Genomic DNA, 22,871 nt, shown 5'->3' with positions numbered 1-22,871 from the left:
TTTTCTCTTTTTTAAAACCTTTTTTGTGGGGGGGGGGGGGGTCCATCCTATCTTTGAAATTGTGGAACCTACATTGATTTTGGGCTTTCAGTGCCTCTGATGACGCTAGGAATTGTGCCATAGACCAACATGACTAATTCTGGTAAACATTCTCCAATATCCTGCTTATGCTATTTGCATCTGTCAACAAATTGAAGTGTAAATACCCCTGCAGTAGTCTCATTGCATGACCAACTCCTATCATTGAACATTAAAAATGTGTGGCTATATATTCCAATGCCAATTGGATGTTAAGGATTAGTTCTTATGAATGATGTCAATGTCCTGACTGACTTGCTTTTCTACTTTTTATCTCGTCAAGAGAATATCAGCCAAGGATGCACTTGATGCCGAGTATTTCTGGACTGATCCATTACCCTGCGATCCAAAGAGGTATTTCTTCCTAGATGATCATTTTTCCTTTAAAATATCAAAAAAGTGATTCTCTATGAATACCGTATAGTGAGCAACTTTGTTAATTATGACTTATTTGCTTGAGCAGTTTACCAACCTATGAAGCTTCACATGAGTTCCAGACAAAGAAAAAACGACAGCAGCAGAGGCAGCATGAGGAAGCAGCTAAACGTCAGAAACTGCATCACCAGCAGCAGCATGGTCGGCTTCCACCTGTTCAGCAGTCAGGGCAAGGACATACTCAAATAAGACCAGGGCCAAATCCCCCAATGCATGCATCCCATCCTCAGGTTGCTGGCGGACCTAGCCACCACTATGCAAAGCCACATGGACCTCCAGCAGGACCGGGCAGATATCCAGCTGGTGGAAATCCTTCTGGAGGATACGGTCACCCTACTCGTGGCCAAGGTGGAGCTTATGGCAGTGGTCGATACCCACCTCAAGGAAGGGGTACCCAATACAGTTCAGGAGGAATGCCAGGAAGCAGTGGTCCCCGGGGAGTTGGAGGCCCAAATTATCCCCACGGTGCCCCATATGGGTCTTCTGGCACTGGACGTGGCTCAAATGTGAATCGCAATCAACAACAATACAACTGGCAGCAGTAATGCTTCATTCCTGCTAACAATATGGTAAGCAAAATGTGCAAACTATGTGAAATATAAAGAAGCAAACTGTGGATTGGAATATCGCACACTTCATTGATTTTCTAATCCACCTCATGCATCGCACGAGAAGGGAGATAGCGTGTGGGAGGGCATCGATCAAACCTGTTTATACGGAAGTTGTCACGCTGAAGGTTACGTAAAATATGTATCTTATGTTCTATGGACATTGTCTTGTTTTGTCTATTCCACGTCCAAAATTTATTTGTGAACAGAACAACCATAAATTTATCCTCCTCTGCTAAGGAGCACTTATTTCATCCATTTGTGGTGAATATTATTTTTTTTGAATACTGAAGTTAACTTTTATGTATCGTAAGATCCAAATGTGTAACAGCTCTTTTATTTGTGTGAGCTGAATAATTGGAAAGATGAACTGTATCGCCTGTTAGTATTTCTGGACTTGTGTAGATTGTCATGCATTTTATGGCATAATGTGTATGTATGGGTTAGAGGCTGTTTTCGATAGACCATTTCATTCATTCCACTTCAATATGATACCTCGGATTATAGATTTAATATACTTGAAAAACTCTCTTTGAGATATAACTAGTGTATGATCTAATTCACTTCCACCTCCACTTCATGTGTCACGTCATTGAACACACACTTCAAGTACTCCGTTTTACTCTTGCTTAATCTAAAACCTCTAGATTGGATATAGACATTAACTCCAACACGTGTTTCATTGATCAATATTATGTCATTTACAAATAACATTATACCACGACACCTCTTCTTGAATATACCGCATCATTTCAATGTACACGTCTCGTGTTTTTATATCTTGTCTACTTTTTGCTTAAATGGAACCTTACTACATTGAAAATCCCAGGTTGGCAGGAAAATCGACCAATTTCCATGTTATTCTATCAAATCTACTACTTAACAATTAGGTATAACATCAAATAAGAATGCTTTATATGGAAACAATATTCACTTTAATAATTTTGACGATAGAACAATATGTCCATAAATGATGATGAAAGAAAAAAATTTAACACCTTTTTCCCTTTTCTGTTTTAGTAAAAGTATTCTGTTTACTTTCTTAGCTTTCCTTCGTTATAAAAATTATTACTCCTATCGTCTTAGTTTATGTGATTCTACTTCTTATTTATAATTGTTGTTTCAAGAAAGAATGATACATTTTTGAATTAAAAAATAATTTAACTTTATTTGACACTCTTTTGTAGCCATACAAATGTAAATAGATTATTTTTTTTATGAAAGTTAAAAAGAAAATTAATGACATATTCAAGATCACAAGTTTTAAAAATTGATTATTTTTTCCTTGAAATAACCATATAGTATTTGGAACTCATCAACTCGACTAATTCAAATTTACTGTGTCGGAGAAATACCCTACCAAAAGAAAAGGGAATTATTTCTTAGACTCGAACACAAAATCTCTAAGTGGAATGACATCTTTCAAATAGCATTTGTGATGACGTGAAAGGGTTCACAATTGCCATCCCAAAAGATAAGATGACGTTAGGAATTGTGAGTACGTTACATGAGATGACTATCTTTGCCCATAGGAAATGAAGGACTTGCGTGAACATTTTGCCAAAGGTTTTAGCAAAAGCATTCTCATATCTAAGTTGCCTTTTAAACCTTTCTTTCTCTTTTATGTGTTTCGCATTCGGTGCGTCCGATAATGAGGACAGACTAATCCCAAAAAAGAACTCTCACTCGAAAAAGCGGCCCCTTTCTGCCTTACTTTGCTTGATTCGTCTTTCAGTAAAGTAAATTGATATTTGAAATGAAGTCCGACTTAACCTAAATTCACGTCGGAAGGTAAGGTACTTCTTAACAAAAGTGACTTCATGCCCAACACGACAGAAGAGTAATTACCACTCTAACACAACCTTTATTGTACCTTTTCTCTTTTTTAATCAAATCGAAAGGAGAAGATACCAATTATAAGGATTGTATTAGAATTGAAAGTACTCTTTCATCCTTAAGTAGCCGTTAGAGTATGGAGTGGCTTATGTTAAGAATAGTGTCCTCCAATGTGAGACGTTGAGAATCCGAATTTAGTCGGATACCGATCTGCTTTATTAGATACAGTTTCATAACATTTACATTATCCTTCACATCTCAATTAATCATCTGCATCTCAATCACAGACAATCAATTAGGACAGCAATAACAGGACTCATGACAGATATCCATATCCTAATCCAAGTGTAAGAACAGTAACATAGCATTAGTCTCAGCTTGTATCGTTGCCTTCATAATTGTTTCCGCTGCTTACTATCTTTAGCTAAGTCTGCATTGATTCCACAAAAAACGCGCGTCTTCTAAGACAACTTCATCCAATCATTAAGACCTGCGCGTGATGACAGATGATCCTTGTGCTCTGTGCTGCCTGCAACCCTCTATCCTATGTCTAATATAACTCAAAACAGGAAATACACAACTCATTTGGAGAAAAAGGGAGTATAATAAGAGAAAGCAATACTTCAAACTCTAATGTTCACTTTGTCCCAGCACAAAGGAGCTGTGTTGCATTCGTGGTCAAACACAGTGGAATTGAAAAAGCAGGCAATTTAATGCCGCATACAAGCAGTATTTTGTGTTTCAATATCTAAAGACAATCTCACATCAAAAAAAAATATTACATCAGTCTTCTATAGTCGTTTAATAGCTGACACGACAATCCAAGTTTGCATCACAAAAATGTTTGCAAGGCGTTAAAAGTACCATTATCTTGTTGAGCTTATTGACTAGATGGTAGACATGGCATTCCGTGCACAAGAACCACGTCCACAGCCTTGATCTGATAGTGTGGCTAACAGAGTGTAATCATCAAAGAGCTGTATTTCAGTACCAGATGGATCTTACAGTGTTTTGCATATGACCAAAACAATTGGACTCAAGCAAGAAGTCTGGCCTAGGAGAGATCAGGTTTGATGCATCGTCCTTCCCATCATAGGGTCCGTAATCAAACTTCTCCTGCTTAACCTTGCAAGCTTCAACACCATAAAACAATCAAATTACATAACTATATGCTTTCAACTGTCAGGAGAAGTTAATATGATAATCAGTCTCACCTGGCATTGTCACTAATTGGGGCTCCTCTGATGAGCTTCCACTAGTAGGGGTGTATTCACTAAACACCGATGCAGCAGAATGACCTAAAGGGGAGATTGGATCACCGTGTTGTCCCCATTCAGTCATGTGGAGATCAGGACATGAATTATCAACCACGTCACCAGAATTCTCCTGGTGCAAGATACTCTTTGAAGCTCTCATAGTTTGTGATTCATGAAGTACAGCGTCCAACAGACCGCTGTTCCTAGGTGACAGATTACATGGTTCAGTATGCTCAGTTGGAGGGGACTGAATCAAAGTGTCGACAGAATCAAGAGAAGGAAGAGGGGAAGTAAGTAAGCCCCAACTTGCAATCGGACTTTGGAGTGAAGGGAGCTCGAGCTTCTTTGCCCATGAGGGCTCTGAAGAAGAGGTGTGGCCATTTAAAAGGGCATGGCTGCCAGGAATTACACCCAAGGATGAGGGGTGATAATCAGATGTTAGATTTTGATTAAATGATGACGAAAATCCCATGGACTGAGCAAGCAAAGAACCATCATCCTGATGTTGATGGCAGGTTGGAAAAGAACCATCATTTTTTGATGGAGAACAATCACCATTTAAACCAGAGAACAGAGATTCTGAGCCTCGTATACGCTTGGCTGGAGGCGTTGTTGAGAGGAATGACCGACTGTAATAAGCAGAATTAAGACCCTGTGCCAACAGGCTTCTTCCAGGAATATCAAGTATGCCACCAGTGGGAATATCAAGAAGTACTGGTGGACACAAATGCTGATTGAACTCCAACCTTTTGAATTCCACAGCTGGAATCTCATAATTCATTGGCAAGAAATCAGGATATTGTGAATCTGCAGAGGAGAATGTACCCAACTCCTCATTTTGTTTGTTTTCCGTAATCGACTGAAAACAAATATCTGAAGGGTAAATTGGCAAGCCTGCACGCTGACGTCTCTTTATTCTGGTATTCCAGTAGTTCTTTATCTCGTTATCTGTGCGCCCAGGCAACTGAAAAGAGAAGAATAGGGCCATTAGAATTTAAACAATAATGAATGGTATACCACAATATTTCCGATTTGATAATGTGGTGAGGTCACAGTTGTTATTTTAGAAACTCATCTGAAATCATAAAAGATAAACAGCTAAATGCACTGATAAAAGAGGGGAAATCCACATTTCTAGTCCAGGAAGAGCATTATTTAAACATGTCCATACATACAAGTTCTACCAAGCACAAAGCACTATTTATATCTGGTTACACACATTGTGTGAAACCACCTAAAGCAAAACCATGTGCACCATATGACAAAATAATGGAATTGGAACATCACAAAAGCCTCAGAAAGAGTGAAGAGAGATTTATCACAGGGTCCCAACAATGTAGCATTCACTATGAGTGCCTTTCCTTTCTCTATATTGTACCCTACCTTTTTTACTCACTGGATCAAGATTACTGCCAAGAGTAATATTGAATTATATAAATAGTAATTGATATGTTAAGACAGAGAAGTCCCTTGTGATATGATGAATCCCAATGAGCCCAACACTTTAACATCTTGATTTCCGAAAACTAATATGATTAACATTGCTAAGCTCTACATTTATATCATAACACTTCTCGACATGCCATGATTAGTCACATTTTCACCACTCAGTGTTAAGAATGATGACATAACTACGTGTTAAAAAGATGCAAGAGGACTATAGCTGACGACAGAAATCAGAAAGTACTGGCTTTACTCCCAAGAGAAACAGCACAACGCCAATACACAATAGGGCTAGAAACTACAAGTATGCCACTTCATCAACTGTACAATGAACTTTTCAAATGGACATACGAAAAAATATCACAGTATTTTAAATTTGATGTCCTGATCAGGATCTAAAACAGAACCCACATCCGTCATCAAACATAACTTCATACAACATAACCTCAGTACCTCACCAAGCATCCAGACCGGTTTCTAGAAAAAGTACAGTTGACCAGCCTCTCTCCTATGTTAGTAGAATTACCTGACCACAGTCTTAAACTCTTACAACCAAGTATCATTGAGGATCAGACATAACTTCATACAACTGCCCAATAATTGACGACAAATAGCAAGACGAAAGTTAAGAAGTTCAGAGAGCTTATCAACAAACAGGAGAATACAAATATTAACAAACAGGAAAATACAAAAAGGAAAAGATAAGCATATCTAATGATATAAACTTGCAATAAGAAAGGTTTCCAGACATCACACCAAAAAATTAAGAACAGGCAGATAGCACACAATAAGAAAACAGACTGAAAGAACATTAATTGCTTCTCAAAAAACAGAACACATTTTTATAAGCTTGCAATAAGCAAGGTTCCTAGACATCACACTAGAAAAAACTTGCAATAAGCAAGACCCCTAGACATCACACTTGAAACTTGATTCAAGTTAGCATTTTTCCTTCTCAGAAAAAAAAAAACTTGATTCAATCAAGTTTTGGTTCCTATACAACGTTTTTGAAAGGGAAGCGACATCACACTTGAAAGCTTGTAATTGCTTCTCCCAAACGCAGAATAATTATCAACGACCATTAAACATTATTTGGAAAGTGTTAATAGTGATTATCAATCCAAAATAGATTTTGACAATTAATGGAAAATATAACATCCAGCTAAAACACATAATTAAAAAAAAAAGATTAAAAGTAAAAGGATGGGCAATCGTTTCCCAGAAGTGTGATATAAACTGGTGTTTAGATCATTTAAAGGGGCATTTAAGACTTTTAAACCAGCACGATTCACCAACTTAAGAAATGAGCCCTCTATATAATAGCAATGCATCAAATCATTTCAAGAAAAGGATCTTCTCTAAAAAATAATAATAATAAGGTTTACGTATGAATTTTTTGTTCCTGTTTTTTTCCATCCCAAGAAAGCAACTCACAAAATTTCCATAAAAAAATTTGAGTATATTAATTGTAATCATGTCGGTGAAGCAGAAAGTTAAGCATAAAAAGATAGCTGTTTTACCAAAATTTATCTTGAACTGTCAATTTTTATTTTTATTTAATTTTTTTTGAAACTGGTAATGTTGTATTCCCCATATGCTGGAGACCTTCAAAAGAGGAACAAAAAAAAGACAAAGGGAGAAACTACTTACAGAGAGCCTAACAGATCTACAAGCTCTAATTCCTCCATATTTGTTTGTTTACACCAAAAGAAAAATAAAGATACAATTTAACCAAATTCTAGAGGATTATTTAGCTAACATAATAACATCTGATCACATTTTGGATTTTATTATGTAATTATCATCTGAGGAGAGATCAGCCATAAGCATATATAGACGGCAATGACAAATCAGATTTTCAGATGATACAAACCTCAGCAGCCATTCTCGCCCATTTGTTTCCCATCTTAGCATGCAGTTCAATTATGTGCCGCTCTTCCTCGGGAGTGAATGCACCTTTCTTTAGATCTGGTCTCAGATGATTGGCCCATCGCAAACGACAACTTTTACCACACCGAGCAAGTCCTGAGTGCTTTTGGACAGCATTCCAGTTCCCCTCACCATGTTTCGTGACGTACTCCACTAAAATTGCATCTTCTGCAGAAGTCCAGGGGCCTTTTTTAAGTGGTAAACCTCCTCCGGTATTTCCTCCACCACAAGCTTCTTCGACAGATGGTGAATCCACCCCATCTAGTGATGTCATCCTGTCATCGCTTTCACTTGTCATACTCATCCTAAAAGGTTGAAGAAGTAAATAATAGTGACGGCAATTGTAAAGGATATAAAATTGTTAGTTACTAGATCAAGGGAGTAATAAGGCATCACATCCAAGAGGAGTGACATCATTCACGACAAAGCCAGTTGAGCTTACTATAACAATGAGTGACAACAAAGGAACTGCCAACTTCTAAAAGCAAGATTGAGATTCTTAAATAATAGTAACAAAAATGGAAAACTATTTTATGACAAATAACCTATTCTGAAATTTCCTAGGGTACCAAACTTCTAACCCATCAGATCACTTATCACAACCACCAATTGAAGTGACATAATAAAAATCAGAGCACTTGTAAGGATCCTGATGCAAGTCATAGCACAATCTTTGTGCTCTTTTTTCTACACAAAAGACATTTAATCTTCTACACAAATTATCGTTAAACAAACATTTGGAAAGAAACTCAAAATTCCCAGTTGATCAACCTCAAAAGTTTGGAAGGTCAAATGTAATAACTACAATATGTGCAAATGACACAAATTAGTGCTGCTCTAAGAATTTAGGTAAAAGAAACTTCCAATATTAACAGTTTAGAGACTTCCACAACACCAATAATGAAGCCCCTACATCTCAACTCGATAAAAAGACTTGTCATTTTGAGACCAGTCAAATATCGTGATACGCATAAATTAATTCCAAGAAATACAACCTATTCTTGAATTCCTGAACACATAATTCAGGGAACCTAACTTTTAAAAAGCCATCACATCCAACTACTAAATAGTGTGACATAGAAACTTCTTGAAATAAAATGAAGAAAATACGGCAAGCAGAGGATTCAAGTTCTTTATCTACAAATCAATCAATCAACTACCCCTTAATTCCATACTCTTACAAAGAAAACACTAGCTTAACATCCAGATGTACAAGAAAAGTAATGATTTGTCCGAAACTCAGGTAAAATATATACTTTGTAAGACGTATAGCAACTGAACAACATAAAGAAAAGAATATCAACCAATCATTTAGCTTCGAATCGACCAACAAACTCAATAATTTTGCTGATAACGAAATCAATCGTACATAGGGGAACCTCGTGTACCAATTGGCACTTGTTTGCAAAATTATTTCCGAGTAAACAAACATCAGAATAAACAATAAACAAAAAAGGCTCAAAATGCACGTGGTGGATGATGTAAAGGAAGGGAAGACCCATCCCGTGCTTTCGGATTCTTCCCACAAAAGGCAGATCTTTTTCTTTCCGCCCTAAATAGAACAATTGAATAGGGACTTAGATGTGACCAAGGTGCTTGCAAGCTTAGGGTTAGCAGGTTGTTGGCTGGGAGAGTTGGTAAAAGAATGAAACCTTCAAGAGCCAGCTGAGGAAGAACAATTTATTAGATCCCTCAGCTTAGCCTCACTTAAAAATACTGAAATGTCAAGTCTATTGCGTGAAAATGCCTCAAACAATGTTGTTGCATGTCATCTAATGACTGTAAAAACAATATACAAATTAACAAATAAGAACCCTCCAACACTCAAATCAATAAAACTTGAACAACTAAAATTCCAATCAAATCATGATACATTTCCAAAAATACAAGTATTATGATAAACAAATACTTAGCATTTTAGTAATTTAACAGCCTTAATTTTACCTAAAACACCAACAACATACAATTAACTGAAACACGAATTTACATTTTTTGCATTTAATTACCTGAATGAAGAAACCTGGAGAAGTTGCCCAAGGACTCCTTGAAGTAACTGGACCACCACACAGTTCCTTCAAAACTCAGAAACACTAAACAGGATTCAATCTAACTGAACCCAGAAAAAAACCCAAAAACAAAAAAAAATCACTTAAACCCCCTCAATACACCAAATCACCAAAAACCCAAACCCTAAAAATGGATCATGCAAATATAAAACTCAAATTCACCACCCAAAATCCCAAACCCAGAAACTCAAATGTGAATCCAAAAATGTCCAGCTTGAGGTACAAAAAAAAAGATTATTTTTTTCTCGAAACCCTGGTTATGGGTCGGTGAGAAACGAAATGGGTAGCAGCAAGATCCACTTATTTTTCGAGATATTTAACAACAAAAAAAAAAGAGAAAGAGAAATATAAAGGTGTCAGCTGAATATAGAATTTCAAAAAAAAAAAGTAAAAATGAGAGATCAAAATCAAAATCAGAATATATGGCAGAAGAAGAGGAAAAATAGAAGAGAAATATGAGGAATGGCTAACAACACAACACCATTAAGAATAGAAGAGGAAAAACAAAGCAAATGAAGAAGCAAAAGAAAGTTTCTTTTTTTCTGCAATTTTTCTTCTTCTTTTTTTTTTTTTTTTTTTGCTTGTTTTATTGGGATCTTTTTCTCTTTGCACCTTTAACTTTTTTCCGCCATTTTCTCTCTCTGACTTTCTCTCTCTTCAACAACTACGCGTAGCAATGGGCAATGGCACTTATGAAGAAAGACGAAGATTTTTGACATTTATAGGAGGTGAAGTTTTCTAGAGAGAGAAAAAATGCAGGACCAGTTTGTAAACAAAAAAAAATAAAAAATATTGAGTTTTTTTAAACATGTGGGGTTTTTGTTATTAAATAAATATTTATTATTCACTCATTTATGGTATGTGGTGTTTTTTTCTTCTTTTTTTTTTTTTTTTTTTTGCTTGTTTTATTGGGATCTTTTTCTCTTTGCACCTTTAACTTTTTTCCGCCATTTTCTCTCTCTGACTTTCTCTCTCTTCAACAACTACGCGTAGCAATGGGCAATGGCACTTATGAAGAAAGACGAAGATTTTTGACATTTATAGGAGGTGAAGTTTTCTAGAGAGAGAAAAAATGCAGGACCAGTTTGTAAACAAAAAAAAATAAAAAATATTGAGTTTTTTTAAACATGTGGGGTTTTTGTTATTAAATAAATATTTATTATTCACTCATTTATGGTATGTGGTGGGGTTAAATCATTTATATATTCATGATTAATGAATTATTTAATCTATGTGGGGTTTAAAAGAATTAACTACTGAGAGTAGTATTTAATTATCTTTTATTTATACTTTCTTCATCCACTTTTATTTATTTACTATATCAAAAATATATGCTTAATTTAAAATATTACGAAATAATTTATAACATAATTTTTAATTTATTTTTATAATTAACTATAGTCATTTCTTAATGTATTGAATTTATTATATCCAATGAATAATATAGTAAAATTATCATTTAATTTATTATTTTTTAAGAATATATTAGATTAATATTGAATGAATAAAAATAAACTAAGAAAGTAATATGTTTTTTTATTTTTAATTAGTATTTATTAATAACAAAATGATTAAGCTGCTTGTAGTAATTATGGGACCCACCATATGACAATAAAGGATCCTGACTTTCATTTATTAAAAATCACGCGATTTAATAACTTCATCTGATATCTTTTCCTTATTTCGTATGAGAAATAATGAGTGTGTATCTATTTATCTTTCACACGATTCAAATATTTACTTTATTTATATAAAATTGATAATTTATCTTTCACACATCTTAAACGATTAATTTGTATTAAAGATACTTATAGAGAAGTAAATCTCACTTATTTGTAGTTTGTAAATTTTGTTTGATTATTAAATAATTTATAAGTGACAACTATATGAATTATAATTTACAAAGGATATAATAAATCTTAAGTTTTTTTTGTAAAATAGCAGTAAAACTTTGTTTAAATTAACCTTGAGAAAAAATAAATAAAAAGTTAATATTACTAGAGTTTTTACTAAAAAAAAATGTTTTACTATTTTTGGAATGTTTGATAGGAAATGAGTGGTTAGTTTAATTTAGTAATCTTGTTTAATCAAAGAGAAGTGATTATAAAGGTAGAGTTAATTAATTACTAATACATACAAATAATGAGTTTAATTAAGCAATAATTACCATGAAGGGAGGAAGTTTAGTGAAGAGTGTGTTTGATTTAGAAAAGGAAAGTTTAATAATCCCTTTAGTCACACCAAACTTACCCCACTTGGGGAACATAGTCAGAAGAATATAATTAATTACAATAGTATAGTTTAAGTCTTTTTACATTAATTAATATAGAGATAAAGTGTCTTTTTCTATATTTGTATTATTGTCCACATATGTTTTACTATTGTTGTTAAGGGGTTTGGTACTTGTCTAAACAAGGCCAGACCAGGGGAATTTATAATATTTTTCTCTTTTTTATAAATAGGTAAAAAAAAAAGTTTTGTTTTTTTCTAACTTTATAAGAATTATTATAAATTCATTTTATCATCTCAATAAATTTCATAAAATTTCTATTTTGGCAACCTAAAATTATTTTTCTTTTGAAAAAAATTTGTTTTTTTTTGCTTACGGAAGAATCTATAGAAAATTATTTTATTATTTTTGAGATACAAAGTTTTCTTCTTTCTTTTTGATAATTTTTTTTTTATATAGTATTAAACTAAAGATACATATATATAATATACCCATAATATCTTTTAATCGTGTAGTCTTAAACATATTACATGGAAGTTAAATTTAAAAATTGACAAGAAAGAAAAAAATATTCTTTAATATTTCGAAACGAACTAAAAAATAAATAAATTAATTAAAAGATATAGTATAATTTTTTATTTTAAACAATTTAAAATAACTTTATTATTATTAAAACAAATTCCCTTCAAATTTTGGGGATACCTCATTTTTAAAATCATTGAGTCGTCCCTAAAGACAATTTTGAATGGATGGAAGAAAAAAAATAATTTAAAAATGTCAAAAATTCAAAATAAATAAATTATTGAGGTCAATCTTTGACAAATATTTGTAATTTCATTGGATATGATAAAAGCTTTCTCCCATGCTGCAATGTTTAAATGTGAAATTTAAGGGAATATTTTATTCCACCCATAATGTTTGCACCAAAATAAATGAACACAAAACAAATATACTTGCATATAATTGTTTTATTATTTAACATGATTTAATGATATATATTTCCTCTTTATTATGTGATTCTTACTATTAAATTGATTAATCATGTTTAGGGACAACGGCATACACATAGATACGTTTAGAATATGAAAACTGAAGTTTAAAATTTTGAAATTTGAAGTTACATGATAATCTAGGTTGATAATTATTTAATTTTGAATTTGAAATTTGAAGTTATCTAATAATTTAGGTTACTAATTATTCAACTTGGTTAGGAAACTTTTTAATATCATTTTGTCCGTAAAATTGTCAGGACACAGGTTAACTATCAAATCACCTCACTATAAATCATTTTATTAAGAGTAAGATGAGTATTTTAAAATTAAATTGTTACTTAATATAAAAACGAATCATTCTTTTTTTTAACCGACTAAAAAGAGCAATAAGTCATATAAACTAGAATAATAATTAAGATTTTACTGATTACTCTCATTTCGTGGTCTTTAAATTTGATGGTTTTATAAATTGTTTCTATAACAATGATGATATTCATTTTTTTTATAAAATTATTCTTTTATATATATATATATATATATATATATATAATATAGTATAAAAATATAGAGGTGATCGATTTTTTCATTGGTTGATTGAATTTATAAACATATTTTTATTTTCTACTTATATTAAACACTTTTATTGAGTCAATCTTTTACTAAGAATAAACTTTCCTGAAAAATAGACCTAAAATTAATAAAGTCGCGGTAGATGAATAGCTTCTTCAAAAGAATGATGACTTCTTCAAAAAGGATTGACTCTCATGAGATGACGCGAGTTTGTTAAAGATAACTATTTTATCTCACTTGATTTAAGGATAAAATATATGTACATTCCGTTGTCGTCAAACTCTACTTAATTATGAATCTAAATATATTATTGTATTGAATTCCTTTGTGTTGTGAGTTGTGACTTACTCCCCAGTGGCGGATTCAAGATTTTTGTTCAGGAGATTCGAAAAATAAAAGTATAAACGTGTAGATAAGCCTTTAGAAATGAGACCCTTGAATTCTTTTGGGTTTAAAATCATACTTTTACTATGTTTTTAAAAATAAAACAAAACTAAAAATAAAAATGTAAATAACAGAATTGAAACTAAAATAGGAAAAATAAAACGCTATCACAGGAATTCAAACTAGTGACATGAAGCTTAATTTCAGGGGGACTTGTCACTGCGCTATCAGTTTCTCCTTATCATTGAGGGGTTTAAAATATATATATCTACAGAAATATAAAAAATTTACTTTATATATACATTGTAATTTTTTATCGAGGGGGTTAGGGTGACCCCTGGAACCCACGTGGGTCCGCCCCTGTTACTCCCCCTCCCACCCCCCTATTCGATCCGTTTAGATATCGTGCTTTACAAAATGATTATTATTTACGAAAATTAAGATATAATTAATTATTATTAGAACCTAAGGGTAAAACTTTCGCTGTCAAGTTCCTATTTTTCTAACATATCTATATGAAAAGTTTGGGTATTTAATGGGAAATTAGATATGAGAATTGTGAAAATTGAAAGAAAAAAAAAGTACTTATAGTATTTGTTTTCAAATTGAAATTAGTATTTAAAAATTTAAAGTTGTGTATAAATATGTATACTTGTTTTAAAAAAATTATGAACAATTTGGATTGAAAAATGGTAAAAGTGACTTTTTGGAGGTTTTTGAATTCCAAAAAAATTTGAAACGAAAAATTATACTAAATATATGTCAAATAGTTTCTCAAAATATTATTCCAAAAAGTGAAAAAAGAAAAGCTATTCCTCATCAAACGATCACTTAATTTGATCACATATTGACATGAAGAATTTTTGTTTTTAATTTGATATTTTACACTCACATTCATAATAGATTGATTTCAAATTGTGTCTCAAAAATAGCGAACCATAGTTAGGGGTGTCAAAATGAACCCAAATATATATAATCCGTTTAGTTCGTCCAGAATTTTATGGGTAGGAAGGATTATGGAAATAAGTTTAAATGGAAGAAAAAAATCTGTTAATAAATGAATTCCAATTTGTTGACTATTACTTAGAAAATCTTGCTCTATAATCTAGTTTGATCTTGTAGTCCAAATAATCCCGTACCATGACGATTGAGTCTAATTTCTACCCATTCAAGCCTTATCCAATTTCAAAAGAACCTTCAATTGAGACCAATTTAATCTCCAATTTCAACACTTTTCAAGTCTCTTTACTTGCATTAATGTAATGCATGTTCCTATATTGAAGGTATAAATTACTATCTATTTTATATCTTCTATAATTTATTTATCAATTTGTAACTTTTTTAAAAATTATTTTTTTTGGTTGAAATCCAAACTATGGTTATAAAAGTTAAATAACAATATGTTAAGATTAAGCATGTCATGACCCATTCGATTTTTAGCCCATTTGTGCCCAATCAATTTTAGCCCAATTAAATTTTTATTTAATCTTTTTTAATACACTTATTTGATGCCCCTAATTGAGATCATTGACTACACCTTGCATTTTAGTCGTTTCTATATTTTGTATGAAAAGTTAATGATAATAAAAATATTGATTGAGACACCAAACTTATAAAACAACAAATCAAACTTATGGCTATCCATCACCCATGACATAATTTTTTTTTGGGAAGTATCACTTTGGGAGTGAAAGTGTTTTCTAGGAGTAATAAAAATGATTTTACTTTTAAAATTTAAATTTGAAATTTTTTATTAAATATTGATTGATACTTTTTAAATTTATTTTGTCTTGTTGTTCTTATATTAAAAATAAACAAAGCAACATTATTATTATTTAAAAAAGAAGAAGATATAGTTAATTGTTTATTTTCACCTTTATCATTAATAGAAAAATTAATGTTTTGCAAAAGAGATAATAGTAATAAACAAGGATAATTCAATTAAATTACATATAGTTAGTATTTCTTTTAAGAGGCATGTAAAACAAAACGTAACTAAATAAATAAATCGAAGGGAGTATTCCCATCACTCATCGTAATTTTTGATGATGAAATATTATTATGTAACAATGATAGACTAAATATAAGAACTTGTAGTTTGTTAAGGATAACTTTAGTCCAATAACTGAAAATTGAGTTATTTTTAATCTGAAAATAGTATTTAAAAGATAAAAGACAAAAATATCCTTAAATCGACTCAAATCGTAAGTGCTGACGTACGTTGAAATTTCAAGTCAAACTTTACTCAAATCAAATCTAAACGCTAAATATTTTCAATCTAAATTTCACACAAATTTAAATCAAACGCTAGCTCAGTATATAATCAACAATTTCATCGTGTTTCTAGTCCTTGTCAATTTATAATTACGCGATATATGTGAAATTTACCTCGCACCAAAAAGTCATCTTTCACCGTCCGTTCCCTTAGTTCTAATCACCGTAGATCTCGATGTCTCTGTAAGTCTCTCTCGTAATTTTTTTCCCCCAAATATTCAAATCCCTAATTCATGCACAGCAATTTGCATAAACTCTATTCGATTCTCCATTTATTTTCTCTTTTGCGATCTGTTCAGATATAATTTATATTTTTTTTGGGTTCTAGAGAAGCTTGTTTCATCGATAGAGGTTGATTCTACAGCTATTTATTGAAATTTAATTAGGATTTTGTATTAGAATTTTTGGGTCTTTCTCAATTTTTAGTTTTTGAAATTTCCCCCAATTTTTGGTGTCCAATTGTTTAGGTTTTAGGTATTTGAGCGTGTTCTTGAGTTTTAGTTAGCTATTTTTATGGCATTTGAATGCCAAAAAGGTATTGAGAGTTTGAGAATTTGTTCAATTGAACCTTCTAAGAATCGAGATAATTTGACATTAGAATTGGAAAAAAGAAAACCTTTACATAAATTGGATGCTAAAGGTGGGATTGTGAATTCAAAATGCGAGGAGTTGCTTACTGGTAATGAAGTTCTTCCTGGTTGTCGGTCCATTACTGAACTTCCTCCGGTATTGATTTCAGAAATATTTAATTTGTTAGAACCAAAGGAGCTAGGTATTGTTTCGTGTGCTTGTACATTATTGTATCAGATTGCATCGGAGCACCATGTGTGGAAGGAGTTCTACTGTGAGAGGTGGGGGCAGCCAATATTGCAGCCACCTTTTGGTGCAGGGCATTCAGATGAGAAGTTGTGGAAGGAGCTGTTTGCGGAGAGGGAGTTTCGGAGTAAAACATTCATGGGACGGTATACTATAGATATGTTGAATGGTCATACTGAGGATGTTAGAGCAGTTTTTGTTTTAGCTTCAAAGAAGCTTGTGTTTACTTCAGGTTATGATCAAATAGTGCGAATGTGGGACTTGGAAGAAGGGTTGTCAATTGCCTCATCTGAATCTCTTGGCTGCACTATCCGTGCAGTTGCAGCTGATTCAAGGCTGTTAGTGGCTGGGGGTACTGGTGGATTCATACATGGTTGGAGAGCGAATGACGAAAATCCTCAATTGTTTGATCTTAGAGCACCTCAGAACGAGGATATGGAATTCCAAGTTTGGGAACATGGTGGGCCAATAACATGCCTTGCGTTGGATTTCAATAGGATGTATAGTGGTTCATGGGACATGAGTATTCGTGTTTGGGATCGATCTTCTCTGGAGTGTTTGAAAGTTTTGATACACAGCGACTGGGTGTGGAATCTTGCTCCCCATGATACAACAGTGGCAAGTACAGCAGGCTCGGATCTTTATGTTTGGGATACTAATAGTGGGTCACAACTTGCTATCATCAACAATGCTCATGCTGGATATACTTACTCTCTGGCGCGAAGCCACACCGGGAAGCTTCTGTTCACTGGTGGGGAAGATGGAGCTATTCACATGTTTGAAATCTTTGAAAATGCTATGTACCATGTCAGGCGGGTTGCAACTTGGATTCCTCACTTGAATGCTGTTTACTCTCTTGCATTTGAGTTCCCTTGGCTTGTTTCAGCTTCAAGTGATGGAAAACTTTCACTTATTGATGTGAGAAAGCTGTTGAGAACAAACCGGAAATCCTCACTGAATTCTTCTTCTAAAGCTGTTAATCTGGTTGACAATGTCGAACCACCACAGAGAATGCTACATGGTTTTGGGAGCAATTTGTTTGCAGTGGATGTAGGATCTAACCGAATTGTGTGTGCTGGTGAAGAAGGTCTTGTCAGGATCTGGAACTTCTCTCAAGCTTTGGAGATTGAGCAGCGGGTCCAAGCTCTGAGAGGTTTAAGGTTAGAGAATAGAATGAGAAGGCGTAATCGTCAGCTGGAAACGAATGATAAAGGTAGACGTGATAATCAGTGCTCATTTACAGAAAAGAAGAACCAAATAGATGGTCACAGAAACAGTTGGAACAACAGGCGTAAGATGGTTTGGAAGGTGAAGGCCTAGAAGTGACTGCAGTTTGTCATTGATCCTCAGAGTAATTCTCTTTTTCCAATACTTCATCATGTATGAAAAGGCATTTTTTCGTTGAAAGCTTCCATAGATACATTTACAGTGAAGATACAATCTGTATCATTTGCAACTCTTTCGCTCATTTCTCTTATTTGATCTGTCAAGAGTTTTACTTGTTAAAAAAACTGATGTTGGCTATGAGATTTTTGTTTACAAACTTGTGCTGGCATCTTGCTGAATTTGACATGCCATTTCGGGAATTTATAGTGGGCACAGAATTTAGTGTTGCTTAAAAACACAGTGATTTCTTAAAGACTAGTTTTGATTTGATGAACCAAGGCAGAGAGGTTGTTTTGTGATTTTCCCTTGGATTGAGCATAGTTATTTACTTATTTTTTGCTGTGAATTTACAAATTTGATAAAGACAGGCAAGAAAGGAGTACACCCATAGATCCTTCGGGGTGGCTCAGTGGTTTGGGCTTGGGACTTCCATGTTGGAGGTCTCAAGATCGAAACCCCTTGCCAGTGAAAGCAAGGGGTTTGCCTTCTAGGTTGAGCTCGTCGCACTGGGCTTGCCTAGTGCGGGTTACCTCTCCTATGTGGTTTGCGAGCTATTGCATAGAAGCGGGAGTTTCGCCATGTGCGCATCCAAAGGGTAGTGGCTGCGAGTTTCCCTTGTCATAAAAAAAAGGAGTACACCCATATCTTACAGTCTACTATCATATTCTACTCTAAATATATCACGAGGAGGGTGCAAGACTTGTAACTAACTAGGTCTCGTTGCTTTTATATTACTGTTGAATTTTGAGTTCCTTGTTATGACGTTGTTCATTTTATCAACCTCCGCAATGGTAGTTCTCATCCCTTTTCTTTTTATCTGTCTTAACTTCTTTCAGTCGACAAAACGTTCAGTTTCTGGTGTTGAATGGAGTATTTGATTTAGTGACAGTGAAAAGTGTTTGCTTTGGATTTATCATGCAACCAACACAGAGATTACATGTAGAAGATTGAACTTGTCTTCTGTGTTTCACCCTTCCCAAAGTAGCCAATTTCTGATTACAAGGCACAATCTTAAATTAAAAATTTGCTGAGGTACACATCCCTTGTGCATAACCAGTTCCCTGTTGAAAGTTGAAACTCTTCTTCCAAAATCCAGTCACAACTCACGTCGTTGTGGACGATTAATGTGGGTGGTGATTGGCCCAGCTTGACTTGTGTGCAATTTGACTATTCTATCGAGTACCTGCTACCTCCCAGCACAGTAACATCATGGATGATTATTAAACTGGCAATGAACCTGTGTTAGCTTTATTACTAATTATCTTCTGGTGTTAATAGTTCATTACAGATACACTCAAATCTCCTAAAATTATGCATGAATTTCAGCTAACAAAAAAGCAACAAACTCACCTTTTTGTTCAAACTTGTGATTAAAATTCCAAACAAAACATATTGGACCCCATACAGTGGGATGATTACATTTATAAAGTCACCAGTGTATTAATAAGCTTAAAAATCGGATCCAACTTAAGTGACAATTTATTTTAGCATAGTAAACAATTAAAAGTGGACGAATCAAATATTATATAGTAACAGGAAAAAAAGGAGTTGTTTTGGCAATTTTACTTATACCTACCAAAAGCAAAGTCATCACTACTATTTTACAACTCTGCTCAGTGCTCACTCACTTCCCACTGCTAACACGTTCATTTCAAATCTACAACAATGGCCACATCCATCAAAATCACCACAACCATTGTCACCACAGTTGTCATTCTCTCACTATTCTCCTCCCTGATTCCATCCACCAAAGCACAAGACTCGCCACCGGCACCAGCAGCTCCGGCACCGAGCCCCGGAGTTGATTGCCTTAGAGTCTTAGTAAACATGTCCGATTGCTTAACATTTGTAGAAAGAGGAAGCAATTCGACTACTCCGGGTAAAGGATGCTGCCCGGAAATTGCTGGATTGTTAGATAGTAACCCTATTTGCTTGTGCCAAATGCTTGGCCGAGCTCACTCCGGTGCTAAAATTGGGTTCAACATTGATGTCGATAAGGCACTTAAACTTCCTTCTGCTTGTAGTTTGGAGTTTCCACCAGCTAGCACTTGCTCAGGTACCGGTTTACTCTCTGTTTCTTACATTCAATTTGGGGAACTGTGGATTTGTGAAGGGAAAATTGGGAGATCTACTTTTTAGCTTGGATTTGCCCTTAACTAGCACGATCCCGTAATTTAGGTCGTGACAATTAGTATTAGAGTTCAGATTACCGGTTTCGCAAGCACAAGAGCAAATATAATCCTGTTGTAGAATGGTAGGGATAGGGGCTAAGAAGGTCGGGAATAAACACAAAGAATATCACTTGATACTTGTTTTCTCTCTTACTTTAGGAAAGTTATTTTTTCTCATTGTCATGAAGAAACTTGTTTTAGTAGAGAAATATTTTTCAAAATATTTGATCAATCAAATATGAAAAAATTGAAAAACATTTTTTTTTGAATAAAATACTACACCCTATGGAATTCACTACCAATTAGAACAATAATACTTATATAGTACTTATAAGATAGGTAGAAAAGTAATCTAAATGACATTTTCATTTTGTTTATATTAGCCATTAATGGGAGTGAGAGCTCACAACATGTGCCTCAATTATTGATCCTTGAATTGTCTTCTTGCTCCAAATTTTACTTCTTTCTCACTCTATTCACTATGGCCAACGGTCCGTTGCCCATTTTTAATCAAAGAGAAAAAATTACATTTTTTTCCTTGAATTGTCTTCTTGCTCCAAATTTTACTTCTTTCTCACTCTATTCACTATGGCCAACGGTCCGTTGCCCATTTTTAATCAAAGAGAAAAAATTACATTTTTTTTTTGAGATCGTAATCGTACCAACGGACGTTCTTGGTCGAATGCTCCATCCGTCGGAAGGCGAGATAGGATTTTTATTGCCCATTGACTCATTGTCCAAACATTAGCAATAGTTAAACGATTCAGAATAAAAAACATCTCGCATTCACCTAGAATTTTGAAAAAACCCACACACAAGGGGTGTGAAATTGAGTAAATTATTAATACTATTTAAATTCCATAATATAGTAGTTCAAAGTTGTGAAACAGGTATAAAGACGGTATTATATGAAATAATAAACTATTAATTCAAATTAAATGCTATAACCATAATTTATTTTATTTGTAATTCTCAGCAAACATTCCATTTTTTGCCATCTGATTCAATATACAATTAGCCATTTTATACATTTCAGTATAAAATGTATAAAATGCATTTGTGTTTGTATAAAGCGAGAGAAAAGTGTATATACAAATACAAATACAAATACAAATATTTTCGTCCTATACATTTATAATTATACAAATACAGATTTTATTATACAAATTACAATATATAAATAAATTTATACAAAATTGAACAATTTGTAGAAAATTGAATATATCTAGCGAATTATACAAATCAAAAGATTCATAACAAACATAAAATTTGTTATGAAACGCAATTATGCAAATTATAACTATAACATACACATATAATTTTTATGTTTGATATATATAAAAGTTGCTCTATATTGTACTCTTAAGATCTTTTAAAGTACTAACCTACTGTAAATTTATTTTATATTTGTACTGCTTTTGTCCTATTTGTTTACATTGTTAATATTAAAATCGTACAAATATAGGAAAATTATGAAATAATAATGTTTACAGTATAATTTTTTTTTTTCTTTTAAAGATCTTGGCGTCCCAGTCGGAGCTCCACTACCAAGTGAGGAAAGCCCTGCTCCATCACCTGGTAAACAAACTCTTCCAGTTTTTGGTATTGTTTTAAGATCCCGACTTATTTAGATTCGCGCTTCATAAAAATCTAAAATAAAAGCAGGTGGCAAGTGGGATCAACCATAAATTTTTTAATCAATCCAATTAATGATGGTACTAATTAGGACACAATTTCATAACCATTTTATTTCTTTACACAGGAGGATTTGCAACTAGTCCTACATCTGACAACAAAGATAATATTAATGCAGCTTCAATCATTGTATTCAACAAGATGCAATTCCTTATTGGCATGGTCATTATGTTTTTTCACAATCTTTTTTTGATACAATAATAATTATTGGTAGAAAAAATATTACCACTTGAATCAGTAGAGAAAAGTACCCATTAGTAATATTTAACTATTTATTCTGTATCTTTTCCACATTCAAATCATTATGGATATAGAGGAATTCAACTCACTCTTGAGTGTCTAAAACTTTTTTATTTTTTGGAGAGAAATATAGTGGAATTCGAAACTCCAGTGCCTGAGTGGTGTGGATAGCTCTCTTGAGTTACACCCCATTATAAATCAAACTTGTTAGGGCATATGAAACTTGATGTTTGGATCTTATTTTAGTATAACTCACTCACTTGATCACCATCGAGGACAAGATCATTTGAATTCCAGTCACATTTTTTCTCTTTATTGTTTCAATTTTATCGAATATTTTAAAAAAAGATGATCTAATTGAGGAAAATATTTACCTTTTGATATACATTAAATAAATGGATACAAACTCTGTCTCTTGTTTATAGTAACTTTTTTTTATCAGTTAAATAATAAATGAGTAAC

The 22,871-nt window shown here is 33.2% G+C and overlaps 4 protein-coding genes across 5 annotated transcripts in view; 3 read left to right on the top strand and 1 right to left on the bottom strand.

Annotated features, from left to right (window-relative positions):
• LOC102591407 (cyclin-dependent kinase C-2-like) overlaps window positions 1–1,537 on the top strand; it is a 6,701-nt gene extending 5,164 nt beyond the window's left edge. The window contains exons 11-12 of the mRNA XM_006361078.2: window positions 362–432; window positions 542–1,537. Coding sequence (XP_006361140.1) covers window positions 362–432; window positions 542–1,058 — 588 coding nt within the window. The 3' untranslated portion in view covers window positions 1,059–1,537. The remainder of the gene's footprint in view (window positions 1–361; window positions 433–541) is intronic.
• Window positions 1,538–3,576: 2,039 nt separating this feature from the next.
• On the bottom strand, window positions 3,577–10,036 carry LOC102590821 (transcription factor GAMYB-like). Of its 2 annotated transcripts, none has more exons than XM_006361076.2 (4): window positions 9,592–10,036; window positions 7,530–7,890; window positions 4,172–5,177; window positions 3,577–4,090 (listed from the first exon to the last, which is right to left on the bottom strand). In XM_006361076.2, exons 2-4 carry the CDS (start codon window positions 7,887–7,889, stop codon window positions 3,942–3,944), a joined length of 1,515 nt encoding a protein of 504 aa, XP_006361138.1. In that variant the 5' UTR covers window position 7,890; window positions 9,592–10,036; the 3' UTR covers window positions 3,577–3,941. The 2 variants fall into 2 exon arrangements, with proteins under 2 accessions (XP_006361138.1, XP_006361139.1); XM_006361077.2 differs by having other exon boundaries at window positions 7,530–7,860.
• Window positions 10,037–16,214: 6,178 nt separating this feature from the next.
• Window positions 16,215–18,385, top strand: LOC102590474 (F-box/WD-40 repeat-containing protein At5g21040-like). The gene has a single exon (XM_006361075.2). The coding sequence runs from the start codon at window positions 16,615–16,617 to the stop codon at window positions 18,235–18,237; it is 1,623 nt and encodes a 540-aa protein (XP_006361137.1). The 5' UTR covers window positions 16,215–16,614; the 3' UTR covers window positions 18,238–18,385.
• Window positions 18,386–19,702: 1,317 nt separating this feature from the next.
• LOC102590156 (xylogen-like protein 11) lies at window positions 19,703–22,554 on the top strand. The gene is made up of 3 exons (XM_006361074.2): window positions 19,703–20,359; window positions 21,993–22,052; window positions 22,237–22,554. The coding sequence occupies exons 1-3, from the start codon at window positions 19,969–19,971 to the stop codon at window positions 22,368–22,370; spliced, it is 585 nt and encodes a 194-aa protein (XP_006361136.1). The 5' UTR covers window positions 19,703–19,968; the 3' UTR covers window positions 22,371–22,554.
• The last annotated feature ends 317 nt before the right edge of the window (window positions 22,555–22,871 follow it).

This window comes from Solanum tuberosum, unplaced genomic scaffold (assembly GCF_000226075.1).
Source record: "Solanum tuberosum cultivar DM 1-3 516 R44 unplaced genomic scaffold, SolTub_3.0 scf00345, whole genome shotgun sequence".
In the NCBI taxonomy this organism is placed as follows: Eukaryota; Viridiplantae; Streptophyta; class Magnoliopsida; order Solanales; family Solanaceae; genus Solanum; species Solanum tuberosum.
The sequence above is the reverse complement of the archived record's forward strand: the minus strand, read 5'-3'. Positions and strand labels throughout refer to the sequence as shown.

Coding starts and splice junctions, on each gene's coding strand:
- LOC102590474 (XM_006361075.2), top strand. CDS start 16,615: ATGGCATTTGAATGCCAAAAAGGTATTGAGAGTTTGAGAATTTGTTCA.
- LOC102590821 (XM_006361076.2), bottom strand. CDS start 7,889: ATGAGTATGACAAGTGAAAGCGATGACAGGATGACATCACTAGATGGG. Junction 5,178..7,529: donor GGGCGAGAATGGCTGCTGAG/GTTTGTATCATC, acceptor TTCTCTTTTCAG/TTGCCTGGGCGCACAGATAA. Junction 4,091..4,171: donor CCAATTAGTGACAATGCCAG/GTGAGACTGATT, acceptor ATGGTGTTGAAG/CTTGCAAGGTTAAGCAGGAG.
- LOC102590156 (XM_006361074.2), top strand. CDS start 19,969: ATGGCCACATCCATCAAAATCACCACAACCATTGTCACCACAGTTGTC. Junction 20,360..21,992: donor ACCAGCTAGCACTTGCTCAG/GTACCGGTTTAC, acceptor TTTCTTTTAAAG/ATCTTGGCGTCCCAGTCGGA. Junction 22,053..22,236: donor AAGCCCTGCTCCATCACCTG/GTAAACAAACTC, acceptor TTCTTTACACAG/GAGGATTTGCAACTAGTCCT.